Here is a 20403-nt window from a genome sequence, read left to right on the forward strand (position 1 = left end):
AACAGAGAGATGAGAAACTTTGCCCCAGGGATAGAAGAAAAAAAGCCTCTGTTCCCAGAGATAAAAGAAGAGAACTTTTGGGGGTTTTATGCTAGAACAGCTCATCCTTAAAATAATACCCCATAAGTTGACATGGCCCATGAAAGCAGCTTTGGGAAAGCTGCAAGGCATGGGAGGGACTTTCACACTATGAACAGATTTTCCTTTCCCAGGCGTTTGATTTCCTGTGACATTAAGCCACAGGAGAACTGTTTCTTGTGGAGAAGTCTCCATGGCATGGTGAGAGAAACTCCTCTCCCTACAAGAACTCATGAAAAACTATTGTAGAAGTGATAACTGAAAATACCAGGTTTTGTGTCTACATTGTCAGAGGGAAGGAAAAGAGGTTGTGGGGAGGGGAGGATAAGTGTTCTGAAGGTTTTATTCTGATTCTTCTTATTCTTTTAGTTCTGTTAATAAAGTTTTCTTTATACCTTTTAAGTTTTGAGCCTGCTTTACCCTCCTCGTAATTCATATCTCACAGCAGGAAATGAGTACATACTTCTAGTAGGTGCACTGGCAATTTTAGCCAGTGCTGAACCCACAGCATTATTCCTTCCTTTCCAAGAGCTTTGGCACTTGTTGACGTACTCAACCAACTCTGGAAGAATGGAGACCTCAAAGGGAACTCAACTACTGCAATTTTCACCAAAAATAGTGTCAGAAGCTCCCCCTTCATCAGGAAGACCAGCATCACCCTGTCCACTCTACACAAATGAAAACTGAGGGTGACAAGATGTCATCTCATGTGAGTCACTAGTGACAGCAGGCCTAGAAGATACCTTCCTCCATCCTCGGTAAGCAGCAACAATTTTCCTAAATCAGGCAGCAAAGCAGTGAAACATTTCACTCCCAGATCTTCAGACACTCATGCAGGTGGCTGCTTCATGATATGCATCCCAAATAGAAGTCCCAAAGTTAAATCTATACATTAGCTAAAGGACTTAATTTATTTTTCAGCAGTCCTCTCCAGCTATAACCGAATAAGACTTCATTCACTACACAGAGGGAGTGTCACACAGAAATTACAGGCAGAAAACCATTAAGTGACTGGTTTTCTTAGAGTTGCTCTTTGATCATGGGCAGGTCACCCCACCTAAAGATTTCATTTCTTCCTCTGTCAGGCAGGGCTACACCAACCTATATTCACTGGCAAAGCGTCAGAGTAACTCCCTGTGGACCTGATTTTCTCTGAGCCTGAGAGAATTACAGCCTGTCAGTGGCTGATCTGTTCCCAAGGGAAAGTTTCTTGGGAGATCTTGCGCTCAAGGACAACATTTGTAAACGATCTTACTTTCTCAAAACAGTTCTGCATAACTAGATAGCGTGTTTTTCTCTTGTCCCACCAATGGAGCAAGAGGTGGTGTTCCTTTGACCAATTATGTTAAATCTGTAGCATAAGACCCTATAAAAGCTGAAAAGTTCAGAGAATAAAGACCCCTTTTCCTAGCAAATCGTTCTGGCGCATGCTGTGAATCCACACTTCTACATCGTGTCCAACAGCGACAACTCCCCATCTTTTGCTTTCTCTTTTTCTTTTGGAAACAACAGCAACTGCAGCATCGGCCAGCACCCATTTGTCCGAACAACTCTTCATCATGGTGGCCAATCTCAATGAAATTCAGTTTACAAACTGGACTTGGACTATGATACAAGCAGGTCAATGAGATGGAGAACCTCAAACTGCCCCCAGGATTATCCCTCACATTTTGCTTCAGATCTGAACCTAAGGATGGGCAACTAAAGCCAGACACAGGCTGTCTACCAGCATGGGGAAATGAATTTCACCTTTTGTCAAGAGATCCTGCCAGTCTCTTCACAAGCAGTTCTCACTCGCTCTGCAGAGCTGATCTGATTAGTCAAAGATTTGGGGCATTACATGCTTCTTGCTGTTGTCAGCAGATTTAAGATAACAAGAAGACAACTTCACTGCTGACTTGAGAAGTTTATATGACAGCAGTTCTGGTCACAGGAGCCTCAGTCTAACTCTGGACCTAGTGTTGTGGCCCTTATCCAAGACCATGATCTCTTGCCACCTGCTACAGCATCCATAGAAGAGGATCTCCTGGTGTTTGATCCCAAGAAGCACTGATGCCTGCAAAAAAAATTTCTGGAATTTCAAGAGAAATCTGCACTGATACTTTGGTTTTTCCACTTTCTATAAAATTAAGTTCTACTGTGCACTGAAATCTGCTGTTTCCCAAGAGACAACTTTCACATATCACCCCATCCCTACTACTGCCTTTGCTTTGGCAATGTAGTAGCTTTTCTAGCCATGACTACATGTCAAGGGCACGTAATTTATAGGACAAGGGGGAATAGCTTCTCATTGAAAGAGGGCGGGTTCAGATTAGATATTCGGAAGAAATTCTTCATTATGAGGATGGTGAGGCACTAGAACAGGTTGTCCAAAGAGGTCATAAATGCCCTATCCCTGGAAGTGTTCAAGGCCATGTTGGATGGGGCTTTGAGCAACCTGGTCTAGTTGAAAGTGTCCCTGCCCATGACAGGGGGGTTGGAACGAGATGATCTTTAAGGTCCCTTTCAACCCAAGCCATTCTAGGATTCTATTAAAAACCTCATGAAAGGAAGTTGTTTGACCCTGAGGTTAGAGCATGGTGCTAATAACATCCAAGGTCATGTGTTCGATCCCTGCAGGGGCCATTTACTTAAGAGTTGGACTCAATGATCCTTGTGGGACCCTTCCAACTCAGAATATTCTGTAATTCTGTGATACAGTTGGAAGCCAAGTGCTCATCATCAAAGGGGGTTTTGAGGTTCAGGCAAGACACATGGAAGACAGACCTGAAAGATTTAAGTGGATCTGCTCTGCTCTCACCCCACACACAGCAGTCAGAGATACCTCCTCAAATGCAGTCAGGTGAGGTGTCCTCACATGACAAAAAGCATGTCCTGCCTTGAAACGTTTTGGTACTAGCACAGCATTGCACTTCTTTGAGTCACTGAGATATTTGAGATAGTTTCTTGTGATACATTTGATTTTGTGTGAATTTCTGTTGGAGTCTGGGATACAGAGTGTGTGCCCTTGTTTCTGATACTTAGTTTTAAGATCCAGAAAAAAACTGAATTTCAGATAACATGAAATTCATGAGCATGTTTTCATGGTGATACATGAGGACAAATGTTAAAATTAGATGGAAAAAGCTAAAAGTGTGTGTAGATTAGAAAGTTTTCTTAAATCACTGGGTGAAAAAATTAGTTTAGAGAAGAGGAGACAAGATGGAGAATTTAGGGTGTTGTCTCTTGTCCCTTCTTCTTTCTTCTTCATGTTCTTCTCCCAGAGGTTTTTGGGTAGTAGTGGGTGATTGGATGGGGCATCCAGCAGTGCAGTACGCAGGTGTTGGGTCGTTGGGTCACTAGGAAAAATAATTTAGTTGGCATCTGTTAGCTGGGTAAGTGGACATGTAGAAGACCTTGAAGAGGATATTTGTTAGCCATTTTGCATCTTTCTATCATAGTGCACATAGCTCCTTGTACCTTGTAATGCCGATAAGAAATGAATAAACAACCAAGACCGAACGAGAGAAAACTGCCTCCCTCTCGTCAATCTTCAGTTCAAAGGGAAAAAGAACCTAACCACGAAGTCCATAACGAGACAAATTTCTGATGCTTTCTTTATCAATAAGGCTTGGGCTTCAGACATCCTTTGGCAGGAACATGCCAGATTCAGTAACAGTGGTACACAATACCTGCAAAGCCCTCTACATCTCCACACTACCAAACAGCACAAGACACTCAACATCTTATAATCACAGAATAGTTTGGGTTGGAAGGGACCTTAAAGATCATCTAGTTCCAACCCCCTGCCATGGTCAAGGACACCTTCCAGTAGACCAGGTTGCTCAGAGCCCCATCCAACTTGGCCTTGAACACTGGTGGGTATGGGGCAGCCACAGCTTCTCTGGGCAACCTGTGTCAGTGCCTTATCTCCCTCACAGGAAAGAGTGTCTTCATAATATCTAATCTAAACCTGCTCTCTGTCAGTTTGAAGCCATTTTCCCTTGTCCTGTCACTATATACCCTTATAAAAAGTCATATGCCGTTAACTTGATAGCCCACCACCTCTGCCTGCCACAGGCATGCTACTGTTTCTACTGGCTTAATGGGAAGGCAAGCCATCTCTTTCACCACCAGTTCCTCAGGGAGGACAGAAGGATGCTACGAGCAGGGTGTAGGATAATCCAGATGTGATCCATACACCCTCCTTCACTGCTCAGTAGATAGTCAACATGACCATCAACTGGAGAAAACTCTGATGCCCCCAATCATGCACCAAGTCCCTGTTGCACCTGGTGGGACATGGACACACATGCAAATAAGCAGTAAAATAAAGGCGGTCTTATATACTGCCAACAACACAAGCTTTTGTTTGGTGATGATGGGTGACAGCCAGTCACCATGGGGGAAGGGATGGACTTGACCAGGAAGTAGGACTTTTAGCTCTCCCCCTCCCATCACCTGGAGAAATGGGACAAACCCACAGAGTTACTATTTTTTGTTAATGCCCTTTACAATAAGGGAAGTCTGGGATAGAGCTGATGCCAGGTCTGTTGTATACCAAGAGCTCTGATGGCTGTCTAAATATGTACCATACCAGAAGTCTTTTACTTAATGAATTGCTCTCCAAATTATATCACAGAGCTTCCTACTTGCAACAGCCTCACAAGGGGAATGAAAATAAAGTATTATATAAAATCTTCCCATTGGGTCTTTTTGGGAAAAAAAAAATCCAAACATAAAAAGATTTAAAATTATTCCATTATCTAAACGTTCCTCATTTATAGAGGTAATGTGGTGCTCAGATATTATCTTGTGTACCTCAATGTAGTAGTCTTCACCTCAGAGGGTCACATGGTGCTAGCAGACCTTCTGGTGAGTATCACTCAAACACAGCAGAGCTTAGCAGAGCACAGCCATGACATGCAGCAAACAAAAGTGTTTACAGCAGGAAACAAGAATTATAGATGAGCTGAATGTAGTTGTGAGGCCAGGATTTTCTCAGCACACCAGGAGTTCACAAAATCTATCTCATGAGATCCTCCATCAACAGACCATCCTCTTGCAGTGACCTGCCCAGAGAACTGGAAAAAACAGAGTAAAAGGCTTCTAGAGGGAATTTTCTCCATTTGTAAGCCACTGCTTTGTATGGGATGCACAAGTGCCAATCTCCCACAGCTACTAATAGCAGATGTTTCACCAAGCAGTGAAAAATCAACAGCCAGAAATGATAATAAACTGCACCTAGTCCTCACCAGCAGCATTTCACTCATATATCAGCAACAGCAAGAGAGATGCTTGCCTGGACAGAAGAACAATATCTTGCAGCTCCTCTTTGGTGCCAAGGAAAATTTGTTTACTCACTGTTAAAGGAAGCCAAACATGGAGAGAGATAATTACTAGCTCTGCTGCAGGCTGGGAGAGAGCCCAAACACAGGGAAAACAACTTGGGCATTGGTGAATGGTATTTGTATGTAGAAAGCAAGCTCCCTATTTGAGGATATCAAATAGGTTTAATTCAAAGGAAAAACCCAAAAACACGACCCCCCCCACCCCCCCAATATCTTGGAACAAAAGAGTGCACAGCATCAGGCAGATGGAAAATGTTAGGGCTGTGTTGATTGCAGTCAGGTAAGCATCACTTGTGTGACTCCTGCATCCTCCTGTAGTACCCATCAGCTCAGCACATTAGCTGAGCCTTTGGGTGAAGAGCAAGGGACCTTCTTCCCCAGGGTAAGCACCTGGTCCTGTTATCACCCTTAGCAACCCAAGAAGGCTCGATGGAAATGGCCAGCTTCCCAGCTGAATATCAAGCAGCCAGCTGGAACACGGATGAGGTTTTGATGATGAATATTTCTGAGCAGATCAAAACTATAATAAATTAGGTCCACAATTCCTTTTGGCACCTTCAGAGGTTCATTTGAAGCAGCATTTCCATACAGCATGTACCTTCCTACACAACAAGATCTTGTCTTTGTTGGATACAGGTGTTGGTATAGATATTCCCAGAATCCTTGCATCCAGACCCATGGCACAGAGGGGATGCATGAGCCCCCATCCCACAGCCAAGCAGTTTCCATCATGGCTCTGTGCAGGAAGAAATTGTACCCAAAATTAAAGTTGCAATAGGCACTGCTCCAACTGACACAGCCTCTTGTACACCCTGTAAGAGGCTCCCAGGTTTCTTCTCATGGATTGTACATGTGGGACTGAAGTCTGGAAGACATCAAGCAGGGCAAGAGCACCAAAACCACCAGCCTGAAGCCCCTTCTCCAGGTTGCACATGCATCAGCCACAGCTACTGCAAATGCCACTTCACCCTTTCCTCAGCTGCCTCAGTCTCATACCTTCTCAGGCACTGTTCTTACAGAGTTGATGGCCTCATGGTGGCACAGTAGCTCCTTAACCAGGTGACAATGGTCAGAGACATTCCTCCACCCTACCCAACCCTCTCCCATGCTAGTGCTCACAGAGGAGGGACAGGCACCTCCAGCAGCACTTGGTAAATACTGTTCACTGATGTTCACACTACATACAACCACCAAAACCAACTTACGACTGGCTTCTGTCATTGCACACCAAACACAGGTTCTTGGCACATGCAATTTTGCTTCTCCCAATTCACTCCCTCAGCTATTTAATCCTCTTCCTTACAACACCATCCTTGTGCTGTGACATATAACCCAGAAGCTCAGCTACACAAAGATCCCTCATCCCAGCTACATCTCATACTTTCAAATCAACTTCAATGCTCCAAATAGGTTGCTTTCACAGGTGGCCACAAGAAGTTCTTCAGCAATAAATAAGACACTCCATATTTTTTCCCCTTTATCACAGAGCAATAAGCTCGTGGTCAAAGAATCCATCCTCACATTGGGATGTTGCCCATCTTCCATGGTTTGGCTGGGAATGAGCTTTCAGATGCCAAACAGAGGGACACGCCTCCCCTTCCATGGGAGAGGCAAAGTTGGAAGCATGGGCAGGCTTTACACTGATGGATGAGACAGTACAAGAAAAAAAGCAAAGGTTTGGTGAGGAAGAGCTAAACACAACCCCTACCTGACTGTGTTCATGAGACGATGAGCCCTTCCCTTGGGATAGGGAACAGCTGTCATCAAGCTGCTCACTACAATCTGCTGTCCACTGTAATAGGGATAAAAAAAGACATTGTGTAAAATAATAGCCAGGCTGGAGAAAACTGCTGTCAGTCCACAGCACACAGCAAACACCATCTGGCCACAGGTATCACAGTACATGTGCAGCATTCCCTCATTTTAGAGGATGATTCCAAAGTCTTTGGCTTGGAAACACTCCACCTGCTGATGGCAAGCAGAGGGAAGATGCAGGAACAATTACAGGGAGGCACCTGAAACGATGCTTTGCAATAAAATCCATCTCCAGTATTTCCTGGCAGACTCCATCAGTGTTTGGTATCTCAGGCATGTGGTATGCACCAAGGTGACTTGACTTGATAACTCTTTTCTATGGAGTCTTCCATGGAAAGTTGGGAAATTTCTGGGTTTTCCAACTCCATTCACTTCAGGGACAGATATGAGCCCTGAGGTGCTAGAAAAACTGTGGTTTTATTTTAAACAAAACAGAAAATGTGGCAACTGTGACGTGACACTGGATGACAGCACTACTTTCACATCAGCTTTACCCCATGGTGAAGGATGTGGACATCAGGGAAATTACTGTCCATAGGGGATCATGAGCTGCTTAGGTCAGCTTCCCCCAAGGTGCCTCCACAAAAATAATTCAGTTTGGGATAATTTGTTTTGTTGGGTTTTTTCCCCTCAAAGAAAAAAAGGGCTGCATCATACTGAGGAAAACATAATATTTTAAAAAAGCAATTTTCATTAAACAAATATAAAGGATGCTGCTTAATCCTAGTCATTTTGTCATCCCTACCAACAAAGCTGAGACTGAACCTCGGTGACCAGCCCCATTTCTGAGGTCTTTCATCCTGGAAGTGTTTGGCTGCTCCAGGGAGACTCACTGTTTGGATGCCATCACCAAGGCCAATGAGTCGAGGAAATAAAAAGTCAATTCCATACAAGCAGCAACCACCTGAGAGCTCCTTGACAGGTATGGATGAGGCCACAAAATAAGAGGAAGAGCCACCAATAGAACTGCCCATGATCCCTACACAGCTCTGCCCATCTTCTAGCTCACAGATGGAGGACCTCAGCCTCCTCTCATTAAAGAGCTGCTCATCACTCTCCTTCCACCTCTGCTGACCTACCTGGAGAAGCTCAGGATACTATCATGCTTGAGAGCCTTCTACTAGACCTATCCCTATCTCCTTTAACAAATTTGAGTGCAACCATGTGCCTGGAAAGGTCTCCCAAGGTACAGCTCAACTACTATTATGTCTATAGCCAAAAGAAAATTACATTTTCCCTCTGACTTTCCTCTCTTTCCTGGTGGGAGCAAGGTTGGAGACATCCCCACCATAGGAACATCCACACTTTGGAATTTTCTAGACTGGTTATGGATTCAGCCCTGCTGTGAGTGGTATGGAGGATGAAGCAGCATACCATGTGCCTTCCTTTCCTTCCCCCAGCATGGAGAGCAGTTATTGGGGGATGTGGTACCATCTGAGCATCTCACACATGGGTAAGTGGATTTATCCTCTCTCAGTCAGGAAAAACATTTTTACAGCCACAAAGAAAATAACTGCAGAGAGATTAAGCAACTTGTCCAACATTAAAGATTAAGTTGCCAGCAGAAACTCACAGTTAAAAACAATTTTCTTGGTCTCAGTCCAGTGCCTTCCCCCTAAACCCATTCTTTTTCCTCTGGTTCTCATTAAGAGGGAACATGCCACCTTCAATCAAGCTGGCTTCTACCAGGGTTACTTCAGCAAGCTTCAGGATATATGAGTATTTATTCCTCGCTTTGCTAAGAAGTGATCAGGAAGAGAAAATCAGAAATTTAAATTCCTGATTATTTCTTATCCAAATTTGGGATATTAGGTGGAAAAAAAATATCTTTGGGAGATAATTCCTTCTTAATGCATTCATTTAAGACAGTAAACTATAGTGACTGCAAAGACTTTGTGATTGCATGAAGCATGTTGAGGACAATTGAGTCTGTAGGATGGTCTTCTTGTGTGAAGATTGGGTTTAACTTGGATCAATCAGTCAAGTACTTATGTCCTGAAAGACTCAATGTATTCATAGAATCATAGAATCCTAGAATGGCTTGGGTTGGAAGGAACTATCAAAGCTCATTTAGTTCCAACCCCCCTGTCATGGGCAGGAACACCTTCAACTAGACCAGGTTGCTCAAAGCCCCATCCAACCTGACCTTGAACACTTCCAATGATGCACCTTGAGACCATAAAAACCAAAACCCAGTTGGCAGGAGACCTTTACTAGATGGTTAGAGACCTCATATATAGCTGTACAAGCAAGCTGACTCAAATCTTATGTTTTACTACATCGTGCTTAAGCTGGACATGCATCCCAAATCCAGGCTGTAAGTCACCAGCATTCCCCAGCCCCTCTCGCACCCCACAATGTGCCCTTTGTCCACCTACCTGTGAGATGTCGGACTGTGTCTTCTCGCTCTCACCATCCCCCTCCATTTTATCCATCAGCAGCCCCTGGACCTGGTACTCCAGGACATAGCTGTCAATGAAACGCTCCAACTCTTCGATCTCCTGAGAGCAGCTGCTCCCTGCCTCTGAGGAGGCCGATGCCACTGACAAGTTCTCCATCCCTTCAGGAGAGATGTCAAGAACAGAGGGGGCCTGAGAAAGCAAAATAAAAAGAGGCAAGAAATTATTTCCCAGTAGTTATAAAAAGGTTAAAAAAACAGCAGCTGAAGCCTATTGGTTTCCAGGGACAGGATATTTTTTGCTGTTTATCTGCATTTCCAGTAATATTTATATTAATCCTAGGTGGTCATATTTAGAGTTTCCATGTGTGCAAAAAAGTCTCATTTCTGTAATATTCCTACATCTAAGGACAACAGAGTTTTCCTGTCCTCCTTAAAACATAAACTACTGAAAACCTCCAGACATGCACAAGAGCTAAACAAAATTAAAAACTTAATTCGAAAAGCCCACAGTATTAGCTGTGCTGGATAAGGGTGAGAAGCTGGGGATACTGGACAAGGGTGTGAGGAAGAGGATGATAACTGAAAAGCTTCTCTAGGACAGCAGCAGTAAATGATGCTGAGTCAATGATGTGACTGCAAATGGTCAAAAGAGGAGGTTTGCACATGGACATGAAACAGACATCCCACTAGAATATATTTTTAAAACCTCTCTTTCTTCAGGATGATGTCTCTATAGAAGATGGACAGGCGTTACAATGCTCTTCTCCTTCCTATTTCTCCATGGCTCAACAGGTATGAGGCTCTGGAACTAGAAGGCCAGACAACTGATGAGGTGGGTGAAGGTCCTTCTGGGATAGTGGGGCATCTTAAAACACCACTTCTACCCTGCATCAAGACCTCCTCTGTTAGGAGGGAAAAAAGAGTAATTGCAATAGAAGACTCATTTTTAAGGGGAATGGATGGCCCAATAAGCAGACCAGGCACAACTCATAGGGAAGTCTGCTGTCTCCCAGGGGCTCGGATAAGGGACATCACTGGAAAACTCTCCAGTCTAGTAAGGCACTCTGATCATTATCCGCTGTTGGTTGTTCAAACTGGCAGTGATGAAATAACAAAGAGAAGCCAAGGACAATCAAAAGATACTTCAGGACCCTGGGACAATTGGCAGAGGGATCAGGCACACGGGTAGTGATTTCCTCAATTCTTCCAGTAACAACAAATAGTATTGACAGGAATAGGCAGATTAATCAGGACAATGCATAGCTCCAAGACTGGTGTCAGGGGAAAAAAATTTGCATTTGTTGACTATGGGATGAACTATTCAACACTTGGTCTAATGACACTTGAAAGGATGCATCTATCTCAGAGGGGCAAAAGAGTTCTAGCACAAGAGCTAGTGGGGCTCATTGATACAGTGTTAAACTAGCTTGGAAGGGGGAAAGGGATAAAACCAGGCTTGCTAGTGATGAGCAATGGGATGGTGTGCCAAAACTTGAGGAAAGGAGCACTAATGGGATCCCTCAACCTACTTCACAAGGTGTTGGATACAGTGTACCACACCTGAAATGTTTCTACACTAATGCATGCAGCATGAGGAACAAACAAGAGGAGCTCGAGGCTTTGGCCCAGTCCCAGAGATTTGACATCATTGGCACAAGTGAAACCTGGTGGGATGAGTCTTGTGACTGGAGTGCCCTGCTGGATGGTTCCAGACTATTCAGGAGGGATAGGCAGAGCAGAAGAGGCAGACAGGTGGCACTGTATGTAATAGAAGGGTATGTATAGAGCTCACAGTTGGCAATAGCACAGTTGAGAACTTTTGGGTAAGAATCAAGGGGAAAACAAATAATGTGGATGTCATTGTGGGAGTTTACTATAGATTTCCAATCCAGGACAATGACACTGACAAATTATTCTTTGAGGAACTAAGGGATGCTTCAAAGTCAACTGTCATTGTCCTTAGGGGGGACTTCAGCTTGCCAGAAATTAACTGGGAGCATCACACAGCTGGTACAACCTGGGTCAGAAGGTTCCTAAAAAACCTGGATGACAACTTTATAGAACAGGTCCTAAGGGAGCCAACTCAGAAAGATGCCCTCCTTGATCTACTGATTGTCAACAGAGTGGAGACTGGCAGCTGTGTTGGCCACAATGACCACAAAGTGATTGAGTTTAAAAGAAAAGCACCAGCAAAACCTCACCCCTGGACATGAGGAGAGCATACTTCAGGCTGCTCAGGGAATTAGTAGGTAAGGTGCCCTGGGAAAATGTTTTTGCAGGTGCTGTGGTCCATCAATGCTGGTCACTTTTTAAACATCACCCCCTAAGGGCCCAGGATTGGGCAATTCCCAAATGTAAGAAGTCAAACAGGCAAGGCAGAAGGCTGGCTTGGCTGAACAGGGTCCTTCTCTCAGAAATAAGGCAAAAAAGAAAGGTGTATGCCCAGTGGAAGCAAGGTCAAGTGACATGGGAATAACACAGAGATGCTGCTTGCCACTGTAGGGAGAAAATTCATGTGGCTGAAACTCAACTGGAATTGAAGGTGAAAGAACTGTGGGGGGCAATGAAAAGAGTTTTTTCAAATTAATTAATGGCAAAATGCAGTGTAAAAAAAATGTGCCCAATACAGGATGAGGATGGTCACCTCACAAACAGGGACAGAGACAAGGCAAAGGTGTTTAACACATTCTTTACCTCTGTCTTCAACACAGATGATGGACCAAGGGGGTCTCAGTGCCCTGAGCTGCAGGACCATGACTGCAAGAATGGTCAACTCCCAGTCGACCCTGAAATTGTGTGGAATCTGCTGCTCCAGCTGGATCCCTACAAATCTATGCGGCCTCAGATGGGATTCATCTGAGAATACTCAAAGAGCTAGCTGATGTCATTGCAAAACTTCTCTCAATGATTTTCAAGTGGTTTTGGGAATCCGGAAAGATCCCAGTTGACTGGAAGCTAGTGAATGTTGTCCAAATTTTCAAGAAGGGCAAGAAGGAGGACCCTGGAAATTACAGGCTTGTCAGTCTCACTTCAGTGCCTGGTAAAGTTATGGATAAGATTATATTGGGAGGTATTGAAAAACACCTGAAAGACAACGCAGTCATCAGTCACAGCCATCATCACTTCATGAGAGGGAAGTCCTGCTTATCAAACCTGATTTTCTTTTATGACAAGTTAACTCACATAGTTGATCAAGGGAAGCCAGTTGATGTAATCTTTGTGGATTTCAGTAATGCTTTTGATATTGTCTCTCACAGTATCCTGGACAAAATGTCCAGCACACAGCTGGATAAATACATAATGTGATGGGTGAGCAACTGGCTCACAGGTCAGGCACAAAGGATTACAGAGAATGGGGTGATGTCAGACTGGTGACCTGTCACTAGTGGGATTCCACAGGGCTCCATCTTAGGCCCTGTGCTCTTCAACATTTTCATTAAGGACTTGGATGCAGGACTCGAAGAAATATTAAGTTTGTAGAAGGTAGAAAACTGGGAGGAGCTGTTGACTCCCTCGAAGGCAGGGATGCCCTGCAGAGAGATGTCAACAAATTAGAGGATGGGGCAATCACCAATGATATAAAGTTCAACAAGGAAACGTGCCAGATTCTGCACCTGGGATGGCACAACCCTGGATGTACTGATAGACTGGAGAATGAGACACAGGAAAGCAGGGCCACAGAAAGGGACCTAGGGGTCCCAGTTGATGGAAAGCTGAATAAGAGTCAGAAGTGCCCTGGCAGCTGTGTCCTGGGGTGCATCAGGCAAAGCATCACCAGTTGGCAAAAGGAGGTGATTGTCCTGCTCTACTTTGCACTGTGTGGCCATGCAATGAGCATTGTGTGCAGTTTTGGGCACCACAATGTAAGAAAGTGTCATGGTTTGACACTGGCCAAACACCAGGCACCCACAAAAGCTGCTTGCTCACCCTCCCCTGCCACAGCTGGGCAGAGGCAAGAAAAATTAATGAAGGGTTCATGAGCTAAGGACTGTGAGAAAACACTCCTGTTGGGGCTGATCCCGGGGGTCTGTCCTACCCCCTGCTGCCGCAGACTTTCCAGATAGGGGTCCTGCAAGGAACAGCCATCCAGGGGTCTCAGGCAGTTTCCAGCTGGGGGTAACCCATATGAGCTTGGCCTGAGGCTTCAAGTGATTAGCTCTTCTAGATGTGATTTCATCTCTGTAGTGATCAGCTTAGCTCAGCTCATGGGTTACTCCAGCTGACGCATGGACAAGAGACAGGAGGCTGTATAGCATTCCACAGAGTCCTTTATTGGCAGGCTTCTGCAAAGGGGGCCAGTGGTGGCCACATCCACTGAGCTGGGCAAAAGCTGGGGTTTTTATAGGGAAGGGGAGAATTGGGAAAAGGACCAATGGTTTAAGACTGAGGTAAAATGACCAATAGTTTACAAGGAGATAACATGGAGTCCCAAAGCAGGAAGGCATCCACAGCTTAGTCACCATGACTAAGTAGTTTTGTTTTATCTTAGGAAACAGATCTCCAAGGGGGAAGCCTTTCAGAGGACTGGCTTCCCTCCACCACTCCCCTCTCTGTATTTAGTAAAAATGCATCTCCAATAGCTATTTTAAAGTAATGGAGAAGGCACGAGAACATAACTAATACAATAATAATCAGAATAAAAATCCACAAGATTCCCTTAACTAAAGATGACACCCATCCCATTAGTCCCCATTGACCGAGATCATTGACCCAGTCCAGGGTGTTTTCCACCTTTATGTCCTTCACAAGTTCTTTCAGTTTCTGGATGTTTGTGTGGATGGATTTTGTGCATGAAGAGAGGTTGAAGCAGCACATCCCTTCAAAGTCCTCTCTGCTATGTCCATGGGCGAGTAATAGGAAGTCAATCACAGCTTGATTTTGTAGGGATACATGTCTTGTGGTTTCCTCATCCTTTAAAAGATCACTTAGGGCAGCAGATGTTGCACTGGCATGTTTGCTAAGCCAACACCCCAGGTGATTTATCTCACCAAGGGCTTTAGCTGCAGCTACCAATGGTAAGAATAGGGAGACAGCATCTCTCTTTGATTAGTTCCAATTGTACAATTTAGGATCACAATTTTCATCAAATTCAGTGTAGGATCTCTTGACGTTTTAATTCACTTTCTTGTTTCCAATTATGTAATAAGGTGATATTTGGAGTGAAGGTAGAAAGTTTGCCAAGGCTACAGGGACCCCTCTTGAGGTGCAAGGGGAACCCAGCCCATACTTGGTCACCACAGATAAGAAACATTCCCCGGGACAACACTTTGGGGTGGAGGGTGGACACAGAAAGTACGCGACTGGTGTAATTACACCAATCTGGATAATTATAGGCTTTGTTAATTGGTGATATGACTTTTCTGTATGTGATTTTTGTCTGGTCAATCTCTGGCCAGTTATGTTTTGGACGTTTAAAGTAAAATTCAATACAGCATAGTGCTTTGGAGGACCCCAACAGGTCCAATTCTTGGGGTTCCTCTGGAGCATTTGGCAACATTTTTGTCCACTCATTCCAAGTATCTATCGGATTGGGCCTCTTACCTGTGGTGCGGAGGAGCTCTGAATTATAGATGGGCCAGTCATCTGCTACCAAGACAATCCCTACCAGACACGTGGAAAGTGGGTTGTCAACGCTACCCATGGATAGGCACATGTTATCTTGTTTCAGTGTGCTTGCTAAGGTCACCCAAACATTATGGTTAAGCTGTGGGTTAATCCAGCCAAAGGCATGTGGCACAGCGAAGAGCGTCCAAGCAGCAGTGAGGAAAGCACCAATTTCCATCTTTGGACAAGGATGTGGCTTCTGATAGGGAATATAAGCAAAATTTGTTATCTTTATGGTGGGAGGGGAGGTTTAGGGTTTTCTTCTTCGTCCCTTTCTTCTGTTCCTTCCCCCCTTTTTCTATTTACTAAAAACTGAGGATGGGGGAGGGTAGGTATAAAGTCTAGGGAGGTTCTGGAAAGGGTTGAGGGAGAGGGACATGAGGATTTTTAGGGAAAGAGGGATAACACACATATAAACTTGAGATCAGTTTGTGGCCAGGCTGTGTCTGGCCTATGGCTTGACTGATGCAGTAGAATCTTTCCATTTTCTGTTTTGTCTGCTGTTGTGTGAAGGGACAGTCTTTTCTTTGGTATGTGGATGCTCAGCGAAGCCTTCGTCTCCATGCAGAGCTGGTCTGGTTTTGTGGAGGTCTTATATTTGACTCAGGAGAATTCTTGTTAGTGTCCATGGGGGCAGTGTTTGCAGTGCCTAGATATGGTTTTATGTTTTTTCCTGGGAACCATCTTGGGCCAGGTGGTAGTGAGACACAGGCATAGCCTCTTCCCCAGGTAATCAATGAAAAAGGCCCAGAAACCTGATGTGCCTCTGGGTCCTTTACTAACACTGGTGGTCTCTCAGTGAGCTTAGCTTGGGTCGAATTTGAAAAGTAGCAGAGAATTGGGGGGTCAGGCTCAGATGCTGTAGAATTTAGGAAGTTAATGACATAGAGAGTGTCCTGGGGTGACTTTATGATACTGGTATCTCTAATCGTCTGGTTTATGTTATATATTAAGCTCTGTACCTTTAAGACTGGCTCTGAGAGCAAAAGAGGGGGAAAAAGAAGCCGCAGTTTGTGTTAAAGAAAATATAACTCCCACACATCTCGCTCCTGGACTGTGTTGTCTGCAGCACAGACAGACGGCGGGACAGAGCTTCTCCCTGGCTTTTAGTTAGTTTTAGCTAGCTGAGGCAGAAGAATTCCCCGGACCTTTGGTTTTTTTTTCCTTTTTCTTGGATCTGTGCAAGCCTGCTCTGGACTGAACACCCAGCTAAACCCCGGGAGCCCACGCCTGTGGCCCACCAGGGCCTGGGCCTCGGCACTTTTCCAGCGCTGGAGGGACTGATAAGAAACTGAGCAAGCCGAGCTACACACCACATGAAAAGGACTTTTCTTCCTAGATTTGCCATCCCATCGAACAGCAAGAGGTTTTATTATTTAATATTATTCAATTTTCTGTTAAATAAACAGCTTTTTCCACTTCTCTCCAAAGAAATTTTTTCCCTTTCCCGGACCGGTTGGTGGGGAGGGGCATTTCCCTGGGGAAATCCCCATCCAGAGTTTTCCTCCCTAATTTGCCCTAAACTAAGACATATACAGCTTTTGGCGCCCAGTGCGGGGCGAGAGAAAGTGGAAAAACCTGTACTGATTGTTGGTTGTATTTTTGGTTGTATTTATTCTGTGTTAAGATAAAGCAGTCAGTAGCCATGTTGTTTGGATACATAATATCTCTCGGGGTGGAAGCCTTCATGTCGATCTGGTCCCTAGAATTTTTTGAGGTTTTAATACTTGTCTTTTCCCTCTTTCACAATAGAGGGGCATGGATTAGAATGGTTATTGTGCTGGGCTTGGTGATAATTATTTGTAAGAAGTTTATAGAACTACTGAAGTTTCTGTCAGGTATGTTTGGCTTATGGTTTCTTCGCCCGACCCTGCCTCCCAGTCCCAGTAGCACATTTTGGGAGTTTATTGGTAATTGTACCCAGTTTGTTAGAGGAAGAGCAGGGGATGAGGCTTTTCAGCCTTTTCTTTCCTTTTTCTCCTTTGAATCTGTTATGTCCCTCTTTGAGAATATCCAGTTTCCCCTGAGTGTTAAGGATACTACTTTCCTGGTAGTTCAGCTGTTAAGCTTCCTCTATACGGCCTGTAACTTCTCTAGAGTGAGGGCTGAGATATCCAGAGGAGCCAATGAAACCCCTGTCCCAGAAGTAGGCTCAGGTGTGAAAAATCCTGAGTGGAGTAGAGAATGGGAAAGAATTGGCCGAACTCTGGAGGAATTTTCTGATTCCCCAGCCTGGGAATTTTCACGTGAACAAATTCAGAACCCAGATGAAGTAGGGAAATATCTGGAAGAGAATTGCTGTGATGATTCTAAGAAGAAAAATTTCATTGCAATAAGCTGGGCCCTAGTGTATGCTTATCGCACGCTGCTAGATACTGTAGGGCAGGCAGATAAATCAGCAGCTACCCCAGTCACTCAGGCTGCAGCCAAGTCAGCAGCCAAACCAGACAATGAGCCTAAGCCAGCAGCCAAACCAGACAGTGAGCCTAAGCCAGCAGCCAAACCAGACAGTGAGCCTAAGCCAGTGGCCACACCAGACAGTGAACCTAAGCCAGTGTCTGTTGCTCCTACCACGAGAGGTATGAAATTCAAAACCAAAACCGATCGGCCAGTAGATGATGATAATGGCGATGAGGGGGAAGGACCCTCAAGACCAGCAACTGATCAGAAATCAGAAGGCGCTGGTGAACCTTTCTCCCTGAAGGACCTTCGTGGCCTGAGAAAAGATTACACTCGACGACCTGATGAATCTATAATTAGTTGGTTAGTCCGTCTGTGGGATGCTGCAGGTGAAGCTACAGTTCTGGATGGCACTGAAGCGAGGCATCTGGGATCCCTGTCACATGATCCGGTTATCGATCAAGAAGTGATGAGGGGGGCTGACCCTTACAGTCTCTGGGAACGGGTCCTAAGAAGTGTGGCACAAAGATATCTGTGTGCAGACGATCTCTATATACAGCAAACTCGTTGGAAAACCATAGAACAAGGGATTCAGCGCTTGAGAGAAATAGCAATAGTAGAGATTGTCTTCGTGGGTGACTTAGGTACTAGAAATCCAGATTTGGTGCCATGTACATCTGTGATGTGGCGAAAACTTGTTCGACTTGAGCCACAAGAATACGCTTCTGCTTTAGCAACAATGAAGCGGGATGACCGAGAGGAGACTGTGCTGGATATGGCGAAGAAACTTCGAACATATGCAGATACCGTGCATGGCCCCATGCAGGCAACAATTGCAGCTGTGAGAACAGATATGCGAAACCTCCAAGACAAAATGGAAGAGAATTTCAAGAAACTCAAGGAAGATCTTCTTCCAGTCTCAGCAGCACAGTCCAAGAGCCCCGGGACCCAACGCAGAAATTCCCCAGATAGAGAGAAAAAGCTACGAGCTGAGCTGTGGTTTTTCCTACGTGACTGTGGAGAAAACATGAAAAGATGGGATGGAAAATCTACTGGTGCTCTGGCACAACGAGTGCGTGAATTAGAAGACAGCAAGACTCAGGGGGGATACTCCACCAAAAAGAAAGCCGCTCCAGTAGCCTGTAGTCAAACTGACAAGTATGATGATGACATGTCTGATTCTCTTGAAGGAACCTCCAAGACATATACCCAAGGAAAGAAGGATAACCAGGCTTAGAGGGGCCCTGCCTCTAGCCAGGTAGAGGCTAGGGAAAACCGTGTCTTTTGGACTGTGTGGATTCGTTGGCCTGGCACATCTGAACCACGAAAATATGAGGCCTTAGTTGACACTGGTGCCCAGTGCACCCTAATCCCATCAAAATATGTAGGGGCAGAATCTGTTTCTATTGCTGGTGTGACAGGGGGATCACAGGACTTTACTTTAGTGGAAGCTGATGTGAACCTGACTGGAAATGAGTGGAGGAAACACCCCATTGTGACTGGCCCAGAGGCCCCGTGCATTTTGGGCATAGACTACCTCCGAAGTGGGTATTTTAAGGACCCAAAGGGGCTTAAGTGGGCATTTGAGATAGCAGCTGTAGAGACAGAGGGTGTCCAGCAACTGAACACCTTGCCTGGACTGTCAGAGAACCCATCTGCAGTAAGACTCCTGAAAGTGGAAGAACAGCGAGTACCAATTGCCACCTCGACGGTGCATCGCCGACAGTATAGAACAACTCGAGATGCTGTGATCCCCATCCACAAGATGATCAGAGAGCTGGAGAGCCAAGGGGTGGTCAGCAAAACCCACTCACCCTTCAACAGCCCCATCTGGCCTGTGCGTAAATCTGAAGGAGAATGGAGATTGACTGTGGACTATCGTGCATTGAATGAAGTGACTCCACCGCTGAGCGCTGCCGTGCCGGACATGCTAGAGCTCCAGTACGAGCTGGAGTCCAAAGCAGCAAAGTGGTATGCCACTATTGACATTGCCAATGCATTTTTCTCCATTCCCTTGGCAGCAGAATGTAGGCCTCAGTTTGCTTTCACGTGGAGGGGAGTGCAGTACACCTGGAACCGACTGCCCCAGGGGTGGAAGCACAGCCCCACCATCTGCCATGAACTGATCCAGGCTGCCCTGGAAAAGAGTGAGGCTCCAGAACATCTGCAGTACATTGATGACATCATTGTTTGGAGAAAGACGGCTGAAGAGGTCTTTAAGAAAGGAGAGAAAATCATCCAAGTTCTCCTGAAAGCCGGTTTTGCCATCAAGAAGAGCAAAGTTAAGGGACCAGCTCGTGAGATTCAGTTTCTGGGGGTAAAGTGGCAAGATGGACGGCGTCAGATCCCTACTGATGTCATCAACAAGATCACAGCAATGTCTCCACCAGCCAACAAGAAGGAAACACAAGCTTTCCTAGGTGCCATAGGTTTTTGGAGGATGCACATTCCTGAGTACAGTCAGATTATGAGCCCTCTTTACCTGGTCACCCGCAAAAAGAACACTTTCCAGTGGAGCCCTGAACAACAACAAGCCTTTGCTCAGATTAAGCAGGAGATCGCTCATGCAGTAGCCCTTGGCCCAGTCAGGACAGGACCAGATGTGAAGAACGTGCTCTACTCTGCAGCCGGGAGCCATGGTCTGTCCTGGAGCCTGTGGCAGAAAGTGCCTGGGGAGACTCGAGGCCGACCACTGGAATTCTGGAGCCGAAGCTACAGAGAGTCCGAAGCCAACTACACTCCCACAGAGAAGGAAATCTTAGCTGCCTATGAAGG

General features: G+C 45.3%; 1 protein-coding gene across 1 annotated transcript in view; it reads right to left on the minus strand.

The window, feature by feature from the left end:
* The window catches only part of LOC131592498 (CBP80/20-dependent translation initiation factor-like), a 565386-nt gene that overhangs the window by 481545 nt on the left and 63438 nt on the right, over positions 1–20403 (minus strand). Inside the window, exons 4-5 of the mRNA XM_058864047.1 lie at positions 9602–9814; positions 7117–7200 (exon numbers count right to left, since the gene is read on the minus strand). Coding sequence (XP_058720030.1) covers positions 7117–7200; positions 9602–9814 — 297 coding nt within the window. The remainder of the gene's footprint in view (positions 1–7116; positions 7201–9601; positions 9815–20403) is intronic.

This window comes from Poecile atricapillus, chromosome W (assembly GCF_030490865.1).
Source record: "Poecile atricapillus isolate bPoeAtr1 chromosome W, bPoeAtr1.hap1, whole genome shotgun sequence".
Taxonomy (NCBI): Eukaryota; Metazoa; Chordata; class Aves; order Passeriformes; family Paridae; genus Poecile; species Poecile atricapillus.